We start from the raw sequence: 19,805 nt of genomic DNA, 5'->3' as shown, positions 1-19,805 counted from the left end.
AAGATGCTAACATCTTTATCTTGGCTGGGCCAGAGTTTCATGCCTTCTCTCAACTGCTTTGAAACAGGTATGGTTAAGTCTGTGGTCTGGGTTACAGAGATCAGTGCTTTTGTTTATCATTTGAGGGCTGAACTGCTTTGCATGTGGTTATCCAGGGAAAATCAAAGTGAGGGGGCTGGTTTCACTCCACTCCTCTGTGCACAGTGAGGGGTTGGAGAACACACTCCCTCAACTGCAACCACACAGGCACATCTTTTCATCCCCTTTGGCTCCACTCTTTGGCCATTCCCCATCATTCCCTCTTTTCTCATCCTCCTTCCCCATCATCCCTCTTCCTATGTCTTTTCCCAAGAATTTTCTTTTTTTCTTGTGGTTTCTCTGAGGCATTACATCCCCAGCCCAAAGGACAGCCCTTGGCAGCATCACAGGGCACCAGTGGTGTTGCAGGAGGACCCTCCCACCCCAAAACATGTTGCATCAGAAGACAAGGAGATGCTTGCTGGTGCTTTCTGGTTTTATTAACAGCCTCACAGCCAGGTTCTCAACCCCATGGCGAGGGTGCTGAGGTAGTGTCACCCCATCTGCCCCAGTGTCCCCACAGTGCGAGGATTGTGGGAGGGGTCACTTGGCAAAGCCCAGGGTGTCACAGCGGGGTCCCTGCCACTTGTCGTAGCACTGGCAGCTGAACTCCTTGGCCAGTTTGGAGATGTCCTCCCCAGGCTCCAGGCTCTGAGCCACCAGCCAGGGCTTGCCAGAGTGCAGGTCGATGGTGAAGCGGGAGGGGTCGAGGTGGAGATAGCCCTGCTGGTTGCCCTGGCGCACGCAGCGGCCCTGGCCGGAGCACAGGGTCTGGCTGCACAGGTCAGCGCTGGCCGTCACATTGACGATGTAGTGGCCCAGGGGCCCCTCCACGTAGTCCTTCAGCCTCAGGCAGATCTCCTGCAGTGGCGTTTGGTGTCACAGCCCTGCACAGCTCAGGAACGGGGGGTCCCAGCTGGCAGGGACCTGGTGCCACCCTCTGCACTCACCTTGGAGGTGCTGTAGTCCAGGCTGCCCCAGAGGATGATGCCAGCAGCGCCCTGAGCCGCACTCTCCCCGATGGTGTTCATCAGGTCCTCCTGCACCCTCGGGGAGAGGAGAAGTCAGCAGTGCCTAAAGCCCCCACACAGCCCCAGCAGAGCTAAAGACTCCCCAGTGCCAACCCATCAGCCCAAGAGGTGCCCACTATCCCCACATCCCCATCACCTGGGAAAGGAAGTCCACGGTGCGCTCGAAGGCGATCTGGGAGTAGGGCAGGACGGGGATGCCACTGTCAAGGATTCCACGCTGGACAGCGAAAGCCTCGGCCACGCGGTGCCGGACGTAGGCGAGCACCTTGTTGGTGCCATTGAGGCAGAGGGGCAGGTAGATGCTGGGGTAGAGCACCCGGCTGCTCTTCCAGAGCCATGACAGATTCTTGTTCCTCTGCTGCTCCACCTCTGGGCACATCCCATTGTAGGGCAGGCTATCAAAGTCATTGTTGTAGCAGTCAGGGAAACCATAGAAACCCCAGTAGGCACTGGGATGGAGGCTCTCACCCAGCCACAAGGTCTTGTTCATGAAATCACGGGCGCTCTCCTCAAACTGCTGCTTGGCCATCTCCTCCACCTCCCTGGGAGGCCACTGTGGGTGCTGCTGCTGCACCAGCTCCTCTGACTTCTGCTGGTAGATCTCCATGGAGTCCCAGTTGCGGATCCACAGTGGGCGCCACTTCTCCCAGTCGATGACAGCCAGCCCACCATAGTCAGGGTTGGGCAGGGTCACCTTGATGTCCTGGGTGGCCTGGTGGATGTGAGTCTCCAGGCTGGCATTTTGGGGGAGCCCCCCGTTCACTGGCACCCCATCAGATGTGTAGTAGGGGAAGAGACCGATCTTGTTGCTGTAGAAGAGAGTGATGTCCTGCCCAGTGAAGGACTGATGGTCATTGGCCAACACATCAAAGACCTCCAGGTTGAGGGTGACGTTGTACTTCTCGGCACAGTTCTCGGTGGGGATGTTCCAGATGGTGACAAAGGGGCGGTTGACGAGGACAGGACCAGGCCCCCCAGCATGGGCCAGGGCAGGCAGGAGCAGCAGGAGGACCCGGCAGGACCACACCGATGCCATGGTGGCTGGTGGGCTCAGGCTGAGTTCTGGTGCTGCCTTGGGGAGAGCTGAGACCTGGGCAGACCTTGATGCTTTTATCCCCAAATCAGGACCTGCATTAATCCACACCTCCGTTCCCAAGCGGGGCCGGTCGCCCAGGGTGACCTCTCCCACCTCCTCAAAGTCCCCGAATTTATCAGCAGCTGGAGCCCAGCAGAGCGGCCCCGGAGTGGGACAGCCTCGTCAGCCCCGCGTAATGACCGGCGGCGGCGGGCTCGGCTGGGAAGGAATGCGCAGAGTCAACATCCCATGACTGGCCGGCGATGAGTGGGCTGGAAAGACAAACAGACACGGACGGGGGGCGGGGAGGAAGGTCACGGTGATGGACGTGGGCTGCGCCGGGCGGGCGTCGCTCGGGAAGTGGCGAACGACGGCCATGCGCTGGCGAGAGAAGGGCACTGCTGGCAGGGAGCTCCCGGCACTGGGCAGGACCGGCAGGACACAGCCCGGGGTGGCACGGGACATTCCCGCGTGGGCACCGCGGCCAAGGGAGGGCACGGCCTGGGGCCAGGAGGTACAGGAAGCACAGCACAGGACAGCAGCCACAGAGAGCACGGCATGGGGACACTCCCAGCAGCCGAGGGGCGTGGGCAGGAAGGCGGCTGTGGCACGGGGGGCCGCTCCATGCCCACGGGCACCCCTCAGGGCACGGCAGTGCCCGGAGAGGCTGCACGGGCACAGGCAGAGCAGGGCAGCGCCGGGGACACCGGTGGCACAGGACAGCGGAGCTCAGGGACGCTCGCGGCCCAGGGGGGTCCCCGGCCCCGCGGGGCTGTACCTACCCCCGGCCATGGCGCACAGCACGGTGTCCCCACACGGCGATCCCGGGGGCTCCAGTCCCGCATCCCGGACACTGTCGAGGCGCTGGGGCGGGGCCACGCCGGGAATCCCGCTGGGGGCGGGGCCGGGGCGGGGCCGGGGCGCACGCAGCCTCCACGTGGGTGGCCCGGCCGTGGCTGCCCACGCGGCTCCGGCTCCGCGGGCCTGCTCCGGCTCCGCGGGGCCGCTCCCGCCCCTCCAGCGCCTTCCCCGAGCGGCTCCGGCTCCGCGGGACACTTCCCAACACTGCAGAGCTTTCCCCGAGCTGCACACCAACCCACAAGGCTTCCCCCCCCCGCCCCGCCGGTTGTGTCCGCGCGTGGAATGACCCGTGCCCGCCCCGCCCCAAATCATCCTACACCTCTGTCTGACCAGCTTTATTCGAGGTAAAGCACTTCAGTGTAGGGCAGCACACGGGGGCTCAGCACCACGCAGCACCCACTTCCCGCCCCCGTGTCCCTCTTGCCCCCATCCCTCTCCTTACAACAGGAGAGGGGTCCCCCTCCTCCCCCCATCCCCATGAGGGGCACCTGCACTGCAGCAGGGCGGGCAGAGATGGGACAACCACACAGCTCTCCCCCGCCACCACCACAGTGAGGGACAGCCCTCCATAATTAGCTGCCTCCCAGGCAGGGTAAGGATATCTTAAATAGGCTCCTCCTACACAGAAAGGGGTAGCTCAGTCCAGGGGGTGTAGCACCAGCTTGCAAGCAGCAACAGCACCCCAAGTCCCAGCGGTGCTAAAGGGCCAGGGGCATCACTGCGGGGCCCAGCGCGTGTCTGGCAGCCACTGCCCTGCCAGCCCTGGTAGCAGTGGCAGTGAAAGTGGGTCCGTAGGAAGAGTATGTCAGCAGAGGAGAGCTGGCCCTCGGCCCAGAAGAGGGGCTGCTGGGGGTGGTCATCATCCCGGCGCCGCAGCTGGAAGTTGGTAGAGTTGAGGTGGAGGAAGACATCAGCATTGCTGTCCTGGCGCAGGCAGCGACCCCGGCCCTGGCACAGCGTCGTGCTGCAGAGCTCTGCTGCTGTCGTGACATTCACAATGTAGCGTCCCAGGTCCCCCTCCAGGTAGTTTTTCATGATCTGGCACAACTCCTAGGGAAAGGAAGGCACCAGGGGCATGTTGGTGTGACCCAGGGAAAAGTACCTCAGATGGACAGGACAGCTCAGCCACTGGTCCTCCTCAGGGGGCATCTACCTCCCACACTGACCCCAAACTTACCCGGTTTTTGGTATCAACTGCATCACCCCACAAAATGGCCCCAGCTGCACCCAGTGCTGCGCTCTCTCCGATGGTGGAGATCAGGTCCGGCTGTGGGGACAGGGTCTGGTTAGTGCCCACAGACCCCATGCAGCACCCACAGCCCCAGCACAGTGTGCTCCAAAGTATCCACTGCAGGATCAGCAGGACAAGACCCAATCCCTGCTCCAGGGAAAAGGGACTGTCCCAACAACTTGGGGACAAGGCTTCCCAACACTGCCCTCCTCCTCAGGGACTAAGCCAGCACAGCACAGGGGCTGTGGGCTCACACACCCCAGGGTTCCAGCTGCCAGGACCTGGGAGTCCTGCAGTACTTCCCAGGCACTTCCCTGGTGATGGTCACCATCGGTGCCACTCATCCTGTTCATAAGGGAAACAGTTTGTGGCACCCCATCATCCAGCCCAGAGAGGAGCTGAGCTGGGGGTCCTAGAAAAGGAGGCACTCCTCCTGCTCCCCAGGACCAGCCCCATGCCAAACGGTGCTGCTTCCCACCCACATGGAAACAGTCAAACCATGGGGTGCCCGTAACACCATGAGTGCAGACACCAGCCTCCAGAGCCACCCTGCTCCACGGGAGCAAGGTGAGATACACAGGCAGAGGAACCACCTCAGCTGACCCCAAAGCCCAGATGCCCAGGGCTTGGAATGAGGATGTCCCAGTGGTACAGCCCTACCTGGCTGAGCACATTCAGCTTGCGGATGTAGGTGGGCCGGGTGTAGACGAAGACAGGTAGGGAGTAGTCATCATGGTGCTGTTGCGAGATGCGCATGGCCTCCATCACCCGTGCCCGCACAAACTTGCGGCTGTTGGGAGTGGAGTCCAGGAGTGGGTCGAGGTAGATGGAGGGGTAGAGCGCCATGCTCTCCTTCCAGAGCCACTCCAGCTGGTCATTGCGGGTCTTCTCCACATCTGGGCACTGCCCGGTGTAGCTTTCCTTGTTCTTGCTGTAGTCATGGTTGTAGCAGTCAGGGAAGAGGTAGAACCCCCAGAGCTGCTTGGGTCGGAAGCTCTTGGCCTTGCGCAGGGTGCTCACCATGAACTCCTGGGCAGCCGACTCGAACTCAAACACTGCCTGCTTGTTCACCTTCTCACGGGGCCAGGTGGGCTGACGTCGTAACACCAGTTCCTGTGATGCCTCCCGATAGATATCCTTGGGCTTCCAGTTGCGAGCCCAGACAGGCCGCCACTCCTCCCAGTCGATGACGGCCAGCCCTTCTTTGGTGGACGAGCGGATGTACTTGTCGATGCCCTCCTGGAGGCGGGCGAGGTGCTCAGACAGGCTGCTGTTTTGGGGGACACCACCATTGACGGCCACACCTTGACGGTTGTAGTAGGGGTAGAGTCCCAGGCGTTCCTTGTAGAAGATTGTGAGGTTCTGCCCCACGAAGCCCTCGTTGGGGGAGGCGTACAGGTCGAAGATGCTGAAGTCGAAGGACACCTGGAAGCGGGGCTTGCAGTCCTGGGTGGGCACATTCCACGCCACCAGGAAGGGCCGACGGGTCAGATGGGGGGTGGCCGATGGTTTCTCGGGGGGCTGCCGGGCCAAGGCCAGCAGGGCCAGCCAGGGCACAGCCACCGCCGCCGCGCAGCCCCCGCGCATCCTGCCCGACGGGACCTGGGGGCGGCGGGAGAGGAGAGTCAGAAGGACGGGCCGGCAGGAGGGGGTGCAGGCAGCGGCCGATCTGCCCGCACCCCCCAAGGCAGACTCTGACCCAAGTCCTCTCCCGGGGCAGAGAGGTCCCGGGGGGTGCGGGCAGAGCCCCCGGGTGGGGGTGCTGGTTCTCGGAAATCCCGGTCCTAAGCGGCTTCGCCCGCTCGCGCTCCCCCGGGTGCCGGCGCGGCGCCGCCTTTGTTCGAGCCGGGCAGACAAAGCGCCGGGGCGCGGCCCCCGGCGGCCCCGCTCCGCTCCCGCTCCCCGCGCGGCTCTCACCGCGCCTCAGGCCATCCCCCGCCGCGGGCTCCTCCAGCACCGCCGCCTCCCCCCCGCCGCCGCTTTTAAACCTTCCGGCGCGCACCACCCTCGGGGGCGCCGGCCCCGCCCCCGCGCCCCGCCCGCGGCGCGCCGGGCTGCTGGCACCTACCACCGCGGAGCCCTGGGTCCCGGGCTCCGAGCCGACGGCGGAGCCCCGCCACACACACACACCTCCGTGGGGCCGCGGTACCGGGCACCGGGCACCGGGGAGTCACCCCCCTGCCCCGCCGCGATTGGTACGGCCCGGGAGGCCCGCCCCCCCCACGCGGCGGAAGGGGGCGGGGCGGGGCCGCGGTTGGGGCCGGCAGGGGGCGCCACGGTTTGCGGGGGGAGCGCGCGGCTGCGGTGGCCGCCGGGGCGGGGGGGTCCCCAAACCGCGGTGACCCCGGGACGGGACTGTCCCCAGGGGGATGGTGGTGTCCCCAGGGGGATGGTGGTGTCCCCAGGGGATGGTGGTGGTCCCAGGGTCATGGTCACGCCAAACCCGTAGTGACCCCAGAAAGGTGGTGACCTCAGGACGGTGTCCCCAGGCGGTGGTGACCCCAGGGCGGTGGTGTCCCCAGGATCATCATCACTCCAAAATGGGGACTCTGGAATGGTGGTGAACAAGGATGATAGTATACAAGGATCATGCTGTCCCTAAAATGTTGGTGATCCTATGATGGTGGTGACTCCAGAGCATTGGCAGTGCCAGAGTGCTGGAGTCCTCAAGGTGGTGGTGACCCCAGAAGAGCAATGTCCCTGCAACAGCAGTATCCCCAGGACGGTGGTGACCCCAGGGCAGTGCTGTGCTGGACAGGACATCCTGTGCGGGGCTAGGGCAATCGGTGCTGCTGACTCAGCCATGGCCCCGTGGGTTTCCTGCCCGGAGAGGACAAGGGGGGCCATGGGTGTAACAGGGCTGGGGGGGCTTCCTTCCCAGACCACTGCTGAGGCTCCAGCGGGTCCCCTCTGGCAGGCGACGGGACAGGCAGGGCTCAGGGACCAGCTGTGTGTCAGTCCCTATGTCCTGCCTGTTCCCCGCCTGCTCGGGCTGGGGCTGGCCCCGTTGGGCTGAGGGCCACTGGGGTGCCCCCGCGCAGGAAGCGCCAGACCGCGAGGGTGTGTTGCGGCCGACAGGGGAAGGAAGCGGGACTGAATCTACGGAAGTGCTCCCCAGCCACCCACCAGCTCCCTAAGGATCAGGCGGGAGCACCAAGCCCAGCATTGTTCGGTGTCAGCTCCTGGTGCCGCCAGTGCCAAGCCCTGCCCGCAGGCACCCGCAGCTGGCTCCAGTTAGTGACACCACTTGGGTGTCAGCTTTTGTGGCGAAGCTCCCACCGAGAGGGTGACAGTCCTGGTAGGGATGGGCACTGCATCCAGGCCGGCCACTCCAAATCTGGGCTGCACCCCACAGCTCGGCCTGGCCTGCAGGCAGTGCCAAGCACCGGCTGGGAGAGGGGCTGGGAGGGTCAGCTGCTGGCCGGGCGTTGGCTGCCAAAACCCTCGGGAGAGATTGTGGGGAGCCAAGAAGTCCCAGCGCTGCAGGCGCTGCCCTTCCCCTCTGGGCAGTAAACAGGCTCCCGTTGCCAGCAGCTAAAATTTTCCATCCTCCTCGTGTGAAGGTATCCAGCCCCACCGGCAGTGGGGTGGCCGGGGGGTCACAGATTTCCACTGCTGGGAGGGCTGGATGTCCTCAAAGTGACGCAGGTTCTCACCGCTGTCCCCTCAGCGGGGCTCCGCATCACCTGACTCGGTTTCCCTCCTTCCTTCCCACAGGCAAGACTCGCTTTTGGGAGGGGGCAGCTGAGCAGATCCAGCCTCCCTTTGCCCTGTCGAGCGTGAGATCATTCCAAGTCATTCCCAGAGTGTAGAGGGGTGCAGGATGGCAGCAGTGGGCAGTAGCCAGGGCGAGCTGAGCAGGCAAGAGCTGCTCCATGCAGGCAGCAGGAGGACGGGAATCCCTCATGGATGGCAGATAAAGATAACGGGGAGTGAGTCACAGCCGCTCGTGCCAGACAGGTCCGGGCAAAGTGCGAGAGGAGGTCAGCTTGGGGATGGAGCAGCCATGGAAGCCAGGAGGGGAGGTCGGCACCTGCCTCCGCCCTGGGCTGGGGGCTCCGGGCATGGCCCTGCCCCACGGGCAGCAGGACTGGGCCGTGGTGGCCCCGCCAGACAGAGAGACGGTCACGGAGCCAGAAAACCCCAGCCACCGCCTTGTGTAACCTCGCCGAGCTGTACCACCCTGCGCAGCCACCCGGTCCCCTTCTAAGCCACCAGGATCCATCCATCCCTCCTGGGACTGCGGTCCCTATGGATGAGCCTCATCTCCCACAGGCTGGAGGGCTGGCAGGACACACCGCACCACTCACTCTCATGACAGCTTTCATCTGCGGCTCATTTCCGAGCCGGCTTGCGCGGAGGAAATGATGAGAGGTGACGGTGGCTGCAGGAAAACACTTGCAGGGCTGTCGGGGACAGGACATGGGGCACAAAGTGAGATCACACTTGCCCCACGGACAGCCGGCAATGCTCGAGGGACGGGCGGCATCCCGGCACAGGGTCACGCTGGCTCCAGAACGTCAGGCCCCCGTGATTAATGAGGCACTGATTTGGCAGGACAGGCGAGGAAGGAGCGGACAGGCGGATCCTCCCCCCCGCGGGGCTCGGGCGGAGCCACGGGCAGAGTCAGCTTGAGGCTGGGCTGCCTGCGAACCCCGGGTCCCGCAGACCTCCCTCCCCACACGGGAGGGGTGAGAGGCCTGAATTCCAGCCCTCGGCACTGAGCAAGGATATTACATATATTTCACATTAGTTATATATTTAAAAGATATCACGGCAGTTACAAGTAGAGAGTCACAGCCTGACAAAGCCACCAACTCCTGCCAGTGTCGTGTGCCAACTGGAGCACCTGGAAATGGCTGTGACTCAGGAGTCCTTCACCATCAGCTCGGCCACATGTGCACAAACACCCCCATTCCCGAAAAAACAGGGGGCTCGAAGTGCCAGCGGCAAAGTCCACCTCCCCTCAGGCACAGCCCCTCCCCAGTAAGACAGCTCTGGGACTTGTGGGCTCTACAAATAATTTTATTGAAATTTAACAAAAGTGGACAGATGCACTGGGAGGAAGGACTGTACGTAGTGTACATTTCCCAAACCCATGGGTCCTACCCACACGCTAGAGGAGCAAGGAGCCTAGTGTCGGTGAGTACGATTTGGCTACACATCCACACGGGAAAGCACAATGTTGCACAGAAATTGGAAAAAAAAAACCAAACAAAAGGAAAACTTTTTTTTTTTTTGCTTGCTCCAACACCACAGTGGACACAGATACTATTTACAGTGACCTTCACATTTTTAAGATCCCTCCAGGTGCTCCCAAGGCCCTGCTGCTGCAGGATTGCTGGGGTCCTGGGGGCTGGTTGCTGTGGGGACCAGCCTGGGAAGAAGCAGGGCAGGATGCAGCTTGTTGGCAGCCTGCAGAGGTTCGCTGCCACTCTGGTGACACTGAGAGGGTAGAAGGGTGGGAGAAGGCATGGGTTTTGGGGAAGCATGTTTAATACGCTAGGGGAAGGATGGCCAGCCTGTCAGAAAGGACAAAAGCGTCCTTGCTAAGCTGGTCACAGTCTCTGCCCCCTCCCCCGGGTTTGGGCCATGCCTTGCCAGCAGATTTCTGGCTGGCAGCCAGGCGAGGGGCTCCCCACTGGGGCAGGCAAACAGCGCCAACCCCCTCCCCACTCCTCCTCCTCCTTCCCCCATGCCCAAGGTGGGGTTGGTGCAGCTTCCTGTGCCCTCAAACAGCAGTGGGGCAAGGCAGCACAGACAGTGTGGCCATGGTTTTCTCTCCTCTTCCTGGGGACAGCAGCTCCTACTCTCCTGTGGACCCCAAGGGATGCCCTTCCCAGGGAGCTCCAGCCAGGGAGAAACTCAAGAGCAGGTGGTGCAAATAAGAAACACTTCAGTGAGGGATTGTTTTAAGACAAGACTCCTTCAAGCAAGCAGGAGAACAAAAGATGTCGAAAGAAGCGCCCAGCATCACAGTGTAGATGAGCCCTGCCCTCCCACTTTCCTGCCTGGTGGCAGCCAGCACATCCACTTCACCCTGCATGCTCGCTCCTGTCGATGGGAACCGCGGGTGGAGGGACATGAAGGGAAGAGGTGGCGACAGGAAGACAGCAACAGCCACGCCGCTGTTATCTCCCCGAAGCCGGGAATGTGGCCCCACGCCCAGGCGGCTCTCAACGGACGCGGGGATGGATACATCCAACGTAGACACCGACAGGGCTGGCAGCCAAGTGCCAGCAGCTTAAATTAAAAATCGAGGTAGCAAACATCTGAAGTGCTTAGAAAGTAAATAAGTTCTGGAACGAAAGAGGAGGAAAGCCGAGCTGGCTGCTATGGGGAGTAGGCTCTGACCCACTTTAAAGCTGTGCCTGCTGCCGGTCCTCCTCTGCCTGCCCGGTCCAGGCACAGCTGAGCAGGGAGGCAGGGGCTCCTCATGCTGCCAAGGGGCATTTGGGGTCAGGCCTTTCTCCCAGCAGCTGGACACACGCAGGGGTGAGAGGTTCTTCGGTGCCGCCAAGACCTCGACCTTCTCAGGTGGGAGGAAAGAGGAGAAAAGAGCAGGACCTTCCGAGGTGGGGCAGAAAGCCTCCCTTTAAAGTGCATTGCATTTCTCCTCCTGCCACAGCTGGGATGCGGAAGGAACCACAGTTCACATCGCCAGGGAGATTTCCAAGCTGGGGCAGGTACGCCGATTGATTGTTTCAGGGGCACAGGGAAGGAAGAGAGGATTCCTTTCCTGCTTGGCTCAGTCAAGGCCCAGCCTACAGGGAGGTATGTTCAAACAGCAGAGGGGGGTGAGGAAGCTGCCCGGCAGCCCAGCCCCGCAGCAGGCGAGGGACGGCGCTCAGCGGGAGCCAGTGTGACAATGGGGGAGGCAAGTCCGCTGTGGAGCTGGGACCTCGCTGCCACCAGCAGTGGCCATGAACTGCAGAGATCTCCAGCAGGCAGCAGCAAAGCCAACCTGCCCAGCACTGGCATAAGTGGGGAAATGCAGTGGGGGAAGAGACCGAGGTCTAAGAGAGCGGCATCTGATCTCCATCCCTGTCCCGAGAGGAGAGCTGCAGCCAGCCTGATGTGCTTCAAGATCCCTCAGCCTGCCCTGTTTATCCTCCATCAACAAACCCACACAGGGGAGCGACGCATCATACCGTGTCAAGGGACATGCTGCAACACTGGCCATCTAACCTGCGGGCCCCAGGGACCTCGGGGCGCGGGGCAGGGCGTTACCATGCCCTGGCTCTCCCTGGGCCGCATACCTGAGAAGCAGGGGATTCTCTCTGGTGAGAAGTGCAGGCTCGCTCTCCCTTTAACAGCTCAATCACAGCAGCTTGTTTGCAGTTCCAGTTACCCATCAAACGTCGGCTAGAGGCTACAAAAGGTATTTTAGTCTTCTGACTCAAGCGAGGATGTTTTTAAGCAGTCATTGCACAGTCACCCACCTCCTGCGAGGGCCTGCTCTGTCCTGCCTCACCTCCAGGCGAGGGGAGAGCCACCGTCCCGCCGTGTGTCCAGAGTCCTCCTCGGTGGGAACACAACGCAGCCTGGCCTGGCGAGGCTGGGGGTGGTGGGGCAGGGCCTCCCGCCCGTGGGCAATGATGTCTGGGACTCACACCTCGCAGATGATCACTGGGAAATCCACGTGAATGCGAGGATGCTCTAGTTTCACTATGCCCTGAAAGAAGAGACACAGCAGTGAGCAGAAGGGATGGCCAATCAACATCCCCGAGCCCTGCCAGTCACCCAGTGACAGAGAACACCCTGCCCTTGAAGAACCGGATGGACCAGGGTCCATAAATCGCCTGTGACACCAGGTATGCCTGAGCAGCAGCATGCAAAGCACCAGCACTTTGCCCTTCGCACTCATCCCTGGAGAGCCGAGGGCAGCACGGCTGGCTGCCACACATGGCAGGGCGAGAAAGGAGGGAGCTGCTCTGCCAGGCACTGCCCGTGCAGCAGCTGGTGCGTGACTGGCAGATATTGGCTGTCTGGGCTTTTCACGCAGCACCTTTCATTCACGAGATTTAGAAGAATGAAAAGAGCTCTCTGAGAGAACACAGCCGGGGCAGCTGGCGCACAAGAAAAGCGGCTTTCTGTGCAGAGGGGAGGCTGCTGAATGCAGGCTCCCTCCACACCAGCCACAGGAACCGTTCCCATGCCCCGTCCAAGCCTTCTCCTGTTACAGCACCAGGAGGAGCTGCTGGCAGGTGGGGGGCTGGGGCAGAGGAGGGAGCAGGGGCTCAGGGCTGGGCCTGAACCCACAGAACCAGAGCAAAGCCTGCGCTAGCAAAGGACTATTCAGTGCTGGTACCTGCTCTCTCCAGCTCATCTAAGCTTTCCAACTGGGTGAGCTTCAACCCACACCACTGAGGAGTCAGTTCCACAGGCCAAGCCTGCCTCTACTAGAATGCCAGCCCAGGAAGCAGCACCAAATCCTTCCGTCCGTAACTGCCTGCTCAGCACTCAGCAGGGTCCCATCCTGCTGGGAGGCTGCCCACTCCTCAGAGCACACTGACAGCTCACCCCAGGTGCTCACTGCAGCCATGCCTTTCCGCTTAATTAGGGAAGACTCCTAAGAGTCTCTCTCCAGCCCTGGTTTGATCGGCCCTTTCCTCCATTTGTGCCCCTCGAAGATTCCCTACATGCAGGCTACCCTGCCCCTTCACCATGGTCCTCATTTGACATCCCAGCCCCTGCCCAGCTTCACACCACTTGCTTATTTAAAGAGGAGACTTTTCCACTGAAGAGCAAAGCACATAGCTGTCAACGCTGCTGAGAAGCTGGAGGGGACGCACACGCTCATGTCAGCAGCTGACGGGCTCTGGCTGCTGCTCCTCAGCACAGGGCCTGGCCCTCCGCAGTGACATGACACTAGCTGAGGCAGCACAGCACCCTACACCTCGTGGAAGGTGCTTGGTAATGAGACACCGTGGCCATGCAGGGCTGCCTGGCACTCTGTGCCCCACAACACATACCCGTCTGAGCTGTCTTCCCCTGCCTGGCAGCTCTGAAAGGCTCAGGCACTGCTTCTCTCCAACAAGGACAGCTGGAGGGTGCCACCAGCTCTCCCTTTCCTATCACAGCCTCAGGTGACACGGGTGTGAGCCAGGACACACAGAAATCATGGCTCTGAGGCAGAAACTTGGGGGAGGAGAGAGCCTCCACCTTTCCAGCAAGAAGATGCCCTGAGGGAGATCGCTCCTTGAAAGTCCGGACTTCAAGTGTCACCGTGGAGCTTTGCACTCACTTTCCCGCACTCTTCTCCACCCCTTACCTGAGGTATCAGGTTCTTGTGGATCCTCTTCAGCTTGGCGCGCTTTCTCCCGTTCTTGGTGACGATTGTCTCCTCGTAGAACTCGTGAGCAAGATCCCCGTCCTCATCGTAATACATGGAGCTGCCGAGAGAAGAGGGGAGGCGTTGAGGTGAGAGCCTGCCGGCCCTGCCGGCTCCCTGCGCCCCGAGCCGGGCTGAGGCCTAGAGCAGCCCGGTCCCTCCTCCCCCGGGGAGCTGCAGCGACCACCAGCTGCCAGCTCGGCGCTGCCGGCGGCTCCTCCCGCCCCCCGCGCCCTGCCTGTGCTGGGGCCGGCCCAGCGGCAGAGTCCCCCGCCCCGGGACAGCCGCGCCCCGCGCCCCCGTCTCACCCGCGCCGTGTGAACACGAAGGGGGTGGCGGCGCGCGCGGCCCGTGCCCGGGCCAGGGCCTGCTGCCCGCCGGGGCCTTCGGGGCCGCCGCCGCCCGCCGCCGGGGTGGCGAAGGGCCACAGTCCCCGCGACTTGGAGCCGCTGGCGCCCATGGCGGGGGCGGCGGCGGGAGCGGGGCCGGGGAAGGGACAGGGGCGGCCCGGAGCCGCCCGGCGACAGCGACCGAGCGCCGCCTGCGCCGCCGTCCGCGCCACTTCCGGCGCCCGCGTCACGTGACAGCGGCGCGGGCCGCACCCTCGTCCCCGCCCGCCGCCGCCGGCAGCGCGGGATTCGCAGGTTCGAGTCCCGGTGCCGCCGCCCCGCACCGTGTGTGGGCATCCACGCCCCGCCGACACCGGGGGGACTTCGCGTCCCGTCCCTTCATATCCCAACCCGCCCCGCCAAGGACACACCGTAGGCCAGGCCTCGTCACCAAGATGCCTTTATTGGTGCTTCATGCCCCACTTCTGCTCAGGGACACTCACTTCTCCGGGGACACTCGCTCCCTTGGGGACACCCACCCCCCTGGGGACACCCAATCCCCCAGGTGACATTCTCTCCCCCCAGGACACACACTCCCTTCGGGACACCCAATCCCCCAGGTGACATTCTCTCCCTCCAGGACACGCTCCCTTGGGGACACCCACCCCCCTGGGGACACCCACTCCCCCAGGTGACACTCGTTCCTCCCGGGACACACGCTCTCTGGGGACACCCATTCTCGCTCCCACTCTGGCTCTCACTCTGTGGGCCAGCCCCATGGGGGCTGTGACAGCCCAGTGGGTCCATGGTGCCCCGTTCCACCCCCCTCCCTGGTGCCCACACCCGCCGGCGGGCGAGGGTCCTGGTGCACTGGCTAGCCTTGTGTGCCAGCGTCGTGGTCACCCTGGCGTGTGCGTGGCCAGCGCCTCCTGCATCTTCTGGCGGCAGCGGGCATAGCGGTGCCGAAGCCGACGCACGTGCTCCTCCTCCTCCCGCTGCAGGATGAGCAGGAAATTGTGCAGCTCCGGCAGCGTGAAGGCGTCCCACTGCAGGCACAAGGGCTGCCATCGACACGGGGACCTGGCGCGTCCCCCCACGGCCACCTTCCCGGGCAATGCAGGTGCCAGCCCCCTCCCCGTCCCTGCACTCACGTTCACCTCTCCGGTCTCATTCTCCTTCAGGATGAAGCTCAGCACCTTCTCGCTGGGGCCAGCCAGCAGCCGCAGCCGCAGCGGCTGCTCGTCGTCACCCAGCTTCCGCAGGTACACTGCAATGGCGGCCTCGTGTCACAGCGGGGACACTGCCACGGGGACACTGCCACTATGGGGACACTGTCACAGCGGGGACACTGCCGCGGGGACACTGTCACAGCGGGGACACTGTCACAGCGGGGACACTGCCACGGGGACACTGCCACGGGGACACTGCCACTATGGGGACATCGCCACCGCTGCTGCCATCCATGGTGACAGGGGACACTGCCACAAAAGGGGGATACCATTGCTACAGGGATGCTGCCACCATGGGGATGCTGCTACCTAGGGAAAGCTGCCACTATGGGGACACCACTGCCACGGGGATGCTGCCACCACCACGAGGGACACTACCACCCTGGGGACACCACCACAATGGAACTGCCACCACGCAGGGGAAACTGCCACTGTGGGGACACAGCCACCACTGTAAGGACAGGGTTGCCATGGGGCACTACCTTGCTCATCCTTCTCAGACCTCTCGAAGAGGGCGAACTTGCGGGGGTTGTCAATGACTGTGAACTTGCGGAGGAGGGCGTCGATGACCTCGCTGGCACGGGTGTGTGAGAGGATGTGCAAGTGCTTGACGGTCCCCTTGGGCAGGTAGAAGGACGTGCGGCGCTTCACCCCCTGAGGGTGTGGCCGCCCCGCCTGCAGGGAGGGAACCCGCTTGGTGGCCGGCACGGAGACAGGGCGAACCAGCTTCAGCTGCACCTTGATGAAGCCGGTGTAAGAGCCATCCTTGTTCTGCAAGACACCAGTGGTGGCGTGAGTGGGGTCAGGGCAGGGCACCGTGACCCCCCCGGCCGTGTGCCGACTCCGTACCAGGCTCATGAAGAGGTTGCTGTTGATCTGGCTGTTGTACTCCTTGATCCGCTGCTCCACCTGTGCCTGGTCCAGCTCTGTCTTCTCCCACTCGCTGGGCTCATCCTGCGCGACAACAGCGGGGCTGAGCGGCACTGTGACTGGGGGGGACCGTCCCGCCTGCCCCGGTGTCCCGCCGGCCCCCAGCCCACCCCGAAGCACCGAGAGATGCACGGGTTGTTGCACGCGGTTGCATCAGCCCGGCTGGCGCTGAGCTCGGCTGTGCCGGGGACGCTCAGCTGACCTCACCGCGGCCCCAGCCCTGCTCCGGGGACAGCGGCACCGGCCGCCCCTCCCCACCCCAGCGCCCGTCTCTGGGGCTGCAGGGCTGTGTGAACGCGCTGCGAGGACACCCGGGCCGGAGAGTCCCCTCCCCGCACCCCAGATCAGAGAGGCGTCCCCAAGGCTGAGCGCCGGCAGCCGGCAGCCCGGCACCAGGGCGTCTGGGCAGGCTGGGCGCTCGCGGGGACGCCCTAGGATTTGAGGCAGGAGGGCCGGGCTGGGGGTGCAGCCCGCCCTCGCCGCCGGCATCCCACTTCAAAGTGCTGGCCCCACACACGGGGGACCGAGCGTCCTGGCTCGGCGTCCCTGTCACCGGCAGCCACTAATGAGTATTTACGTGGGGCCGCAGAGCTGCCACACAGTGCTGCACGTGTCCCCACGGCACTGAGGGGTTCCCAGCCACCCACAGCATGCAGGCACTGCTGGACCCTGCGGGGGTCCGTGCAGGATGGGGACACCTGTGAAGCTGCCCGGGGAGTTTGTCCCAGCACCCCCAAAGCTGGGAGCAGCTCCAGCCCTGAGGGACCTTGGGGTGCCCGTGCCAGGCAGCGAAACCCCACTCGCCCCACGGTGCCTCGCTCATCCCACATCCAACAGGACAGGGCCGCCGTGTCCCACGGCGCGGCCATGCTTGACCCCACTCTTGCCTCACAGCAGGACCAAGCTTCCCTCCGAGACAAGACCACCCACACCTCTAGTTTTCCCCACGCACCAAGCCCACCCTCGCCTGCTCCCCAGCACCCAGCCCCGGGGAATGCACTCCCGATGACGTCACCCGTGTCCCCCATGACGTCACGGGACAGACCTGGCGGCGGCGCGGGCGGCGGCCGAGGGAGGTGCGGGCGGTGTAGAAGAGCTCGGGCTCGGAGTCGGAGTCCTCCTGGCTGCAGTAGCCGCTGCTGGCCGTGCTGCCCCCCGTGCCCCCCGCGCCGCCCCGCCGCAGCGCCAGCGCCGCCGCCCCGCAGCCCCCGGCCCCCGGCCCGGCCACGGGCACGGCGGCGGCGGCGGAGGGCACAGCCCGGCCCGCCCGCCCCGCAGCCCCGCCGGGCCGGCGGGCACACGGGCACATCCGGCCCCGCGCCAGCCCGGCCGGCCCCCGGGCCGGGGCCCGGCTCGGTCCGCTCCCGGCTCGGCTCAGCCCGCTCCCGGTCCTTGTCCCGGCTCTGCTCAGCCCGGCCCTTGGCCCGGCTCGGCTCTGCTCAGTCCCGGTCCCTATCGCGGCTCGGCTCGGCTTCGCCCGGTCCCGGTCTCAGTCCCGGCTCGGCTCCGCCCGGTCCCGGTCTCAGTCCCGGCTCAGCTTCGCCCGGCCCCTATCGCAGTCCCGCTCGGCTCAGCCCGGTCCCTATCAGGGTTCCGGTCCCGGCTCGGCTCAGCCCGGTCCCTATCGCGCTCCTGTCCCGGCTCGGTTCGGCGCGGCGTCTATCGCGTCCTGCCCCGTTCCCGGCTCAGCGCGCTCCCCGTCCCTGCCCCGCCCCGGCCGTGGGGTGACGCGGGCCGGGGGCGGTGCGGCGGCCCCGCTTCCGGCGGTGACTTCACCCGCGCTCGGCCGGACACGGCTTTGCCCCGGCTGGGCTCGCCTCGGCTCGGCACGGGCACGGTGCGGGCAGCTCTGCACGGGCACGACACAGCACAGCTCGCCAGGGCACAGCACAGCCTGGCTCGGTACAGCACAGCATGGCATGGTTTCACATAGCCCAGCCCAGCCAAACACAGCCCAGCCCAGCTCAGTCCATCAAGGCTTGACACAGCCCGGCATGGCACAGCACAGCCTAGCATGGGTTGGCATGGCACAGCCTGGCATGTCAGCCTCACACAGCTCAGCTAAGCCCAGCTGAGCCCAGCCCAGCAAGGCTTGGCACAGCCCAGCATGGCACGGCACAGCACAGCCTGGCATGGCGTGACATGGCCTCACGTAGCACAGCCCAGCATAGCCCCCCCTCAGCCCAGCATAGCCCCCCAGGTTTGCCACCCCCTGCCCAAGCTCTCCCTCACAGACAGGCCCAGGCCCTACCACATTGGTGTCCTTCTCCAGCACCTGCTCATTGCCATCGTCCTCGTCACCAGCACCTGGGGGGCCACTGCAGTCCAGACGCACCAGGGCCCGGCACCGGTAGTGGCAGGTGAAGCTGCAGTCTGGGACAGAGACAAGACCAGTGTCACCACCGTGCACAGCCTGGGTGCCAGGGTCAGGGCACTGTTGCATGGTGGGACAAGGGCTGGCACATGGTGCCAGTGTCACCTGCCTGCTCATGCTGTGCCTGGGGGCTCAGGGGTAGCATCAACATGGGACATAGCACTGTGCCATGTGCTGGCCGGTCCCGCTGTGCCTGTGCTCCCTGCTGGGCTGGCCAGCATGGTATGCTCAGTGCCTGGTACTGGGATGCCCAGTATGGGCACCAGTGTGGGTACCCAGTGCCAGAATACCTGGTAACCGGTGCAGGTACCTAGTACAGGGATGTGTGATGCCTGGTGAGGATATTCTGTATGTGGCTGCCCACTGTGTGATGTGTGTACAGGGATGTCCAGAGGCCCAGTGCCCAGAATGATGACGCCCAAGTTAATGGAAGTGCCTGGCACCAGGATGCCTGGTGGGGGTAATTGGTATTGAGATGCCTGTACCCAGCCCGGTGCTGGGATGTTCAGTGCCTGGTGTGGGTGCCTGGTGCTGGGATGCCTGTGCCCAGTGGTGGGACAGCTGGTGCTCGGTGAGGGGGCCCACTACCAGGATGGTCAGGGGCCCGGGGGGGTGCCCGATGGCAGAATGCTTTGTACCCGCTGGTGGTGGGGGTGCCCGGTGGTAGCATGCCCGGTGCTGGGAAACCCATGCACACTAGTGGGACACCCGGTGCTCATTGGGGGTGCCTACTACCAGGATGCCCCGTGCCCAGTGGGAATGCCAGTGGTGAGGGTGCCCGGTGGTGGGGACGCCCGGTGGTGGGATATCCGGTGCTCGCTGGGGGTGCCGAGTGCTGAGGAAGCCGAGCGGCGGGACGCCCGGTGCCTGGCGGGGGTGCCAGGTGCCGGGATGCCCGGCGGCAGGGGAGGGGGGGCCCCGGGGCGCGGCGCGGTACTCACGGCGGCACTGGAGGCTCTTCCTGCCGCCGCCCCAGACGAAGTCCCCGCAGAGATCGCACCAGGTGTGCAGCCCGCGGCGCCGCGGCTCGAAGCGGTGCCCGGCGCCCGGAGCCGCCGTCAGGCGCGGGTCAGGATGCGCCCCGGGGCCGGGCCGCCGGGCCGGGCTGATGCGCAGCGCGTTGGCTCGTTCCAGGCGGCCCCGGCCCGGCCGCGGCTCCGCCTGCAGCTCCCGCAGCTCGATGAGCTCCATGGCCCGGCGGCCGCGGGCGCTGCTCGGCGGCGGGGCGGGGGCCGGGACCGGGACCGGGCCGGGACCGGGGCGGGGACCGGGAGGGGGCCGCCCCGATCGGGCACCGCGGGGAAACTGAGGCAGGAGAGGTGAGGGGAACGGC

At 64.5% G+C, this 19,805-nt stretch overlaps 4 protein-coding genes across 6 annotated transcripts; all 4 read right to left on the bottom strand.

Annotated features, from left to right (window-relative positions):
- Nucleotides 1-500: 500 nt before the first annotated feature.
- HYAL1 (hyaluronidase 1) lies at nucleotides 501-3,376 on the bottom strand. 2 transcript variants are annotated; one of them, XM_082288624.1, is made up of 4 exons: nucleotides 2,967-3,376; nucleotides 1,246-2,456; nucleotides 1,029-1,118; nucleotides 501-939 (listed from the first exon to the last, which is right to left on the bottom strand). In XM_082288624.1, exons 2-4 carry the CDS (start codon nucleotides 2,143-2,145, stop codon nucleotides 622-624), a joined length of 1,308 nt encoding a protein of 435 aa, XP_082144750.1. In that variant the 5' UTR covers nucleotides 2,146-2,456; nucleotides 2,967-3,376; the 3' UTR covers nucleotides 501-621. The 2 variants fall into 2 exon arrangements, with proteins under 2 accessions (XP_082144750.1, XP_082144751.1); XM_082288625.1 differs by having other exon boundaries at nucleotides 1,246-3,376.
- Nucleotides 3,377-3,534: 158 nt separating this feature from the next.
- On the bottom strand, nucleotides 3,535-6,228 carry HYAL2 (hyaluronidase 2). 2 transcript variants are annotated; one of them, XM_082288673.1, is made up of 4 exons: nucleotides 6,194-6,228; nucleotides 4,937-5,878; nucleotides 4,223-4,312; nucleotides 3,535-4,095 (listed from the first exon to the last, which is right to left on the bottom strand). In XM_082288673.1, exons 2-4 carry the CDS (start codon nucleotides 5,861-5,863, stop codon nucleotides 3,664-3,666), a joined length of 1,449 nt encoding a protein of 482 aa, XP_082144799.1. In that variant the 5' UTR covers nucleotides 5,864-5,878; nucleotides 6,194-6,228; the 3' UTR covers nucleotides 3,535-3,663. The 2 variants fall into 2 exon arrangements, with proteins under 2 accessions (XP_082144799.1, XP_082144800.1); XM_082288674.1 differs by lacking the exon at nucleotides 6,194-6,228 and having other exon boundaries at nucleotides 4,937-6,183.
- Nucleotides 6,229-9,280: 3,052 nt separating this feature from the next.
- Nucleotides 9,281-14,159, bottom strand: TUSC2 (tumor suppressor 2, mitochondrial calcium regulator). Its single transcript, XM_082288550.1, has 3 exons — nucleotides 13,919-14,159; nucleotides 13,551-13,671; nucleotides 9,281-11,951 (listed from the first exon to the last, which is right to left on the bottom strand). The coding sequence occupies exons 1-3, from the start codon at nucleotides 14,068-14,070 to the stop codon at nucleotides 11,886-11,888; spliced, it is 339 nt and encodes a 112-aa protein (XP_082144676.1). The 5' UTR covers nucleotides 14,071-14,159; the 3' UTR covers nucleotides 9,281-11,885.
- Nucleotides 14,160-14,404: 245 nt separating this feature from the next.
- On the bottom strand, nucleotides 14,405-19,663 carry RASSF1 (Ras association domain family member 1; the record flags this gene model as incomplete). Its single annotated transcript, XM_082289126.1, has 6 exons — nucleotides 14,405-14,985; nucleotides 15,091-15,206; nucleotides 15,651-15,939; nucleotides 16,018-16,122; nucleotides 18,350-18,471; nucleotides 19,414-19,663. The coding sequence occupies 6 exons, from the start codon at nucleotides 19,661-19,663 to the stop codon at nucleotides 14,839-14,841; spliced, it is 1,029 nt and encodes a 342-aa protein (XP_082145252.1). The 3' UTR covers nucleotides 14,405-14,838.
- Nucleotides 19,664-19,805: the final 142 nt, after the last annotated feature.

This window comes from Coloeus monedula (genome assembly GCF_965178545.1).
Source record: "Coloeus monedula genome assembly, chromosome: 11".
Lineage (NCBI taxonomy): Eukaryota > Metazoa > Chordata > Aves > Passeriformes > Corvidae > Coloeus > Coloeus monedula.
Note: the sequence above shows the minus strand (reverse complement) of the source record. Positions and strands in the feature narration are given on the sequence as shown.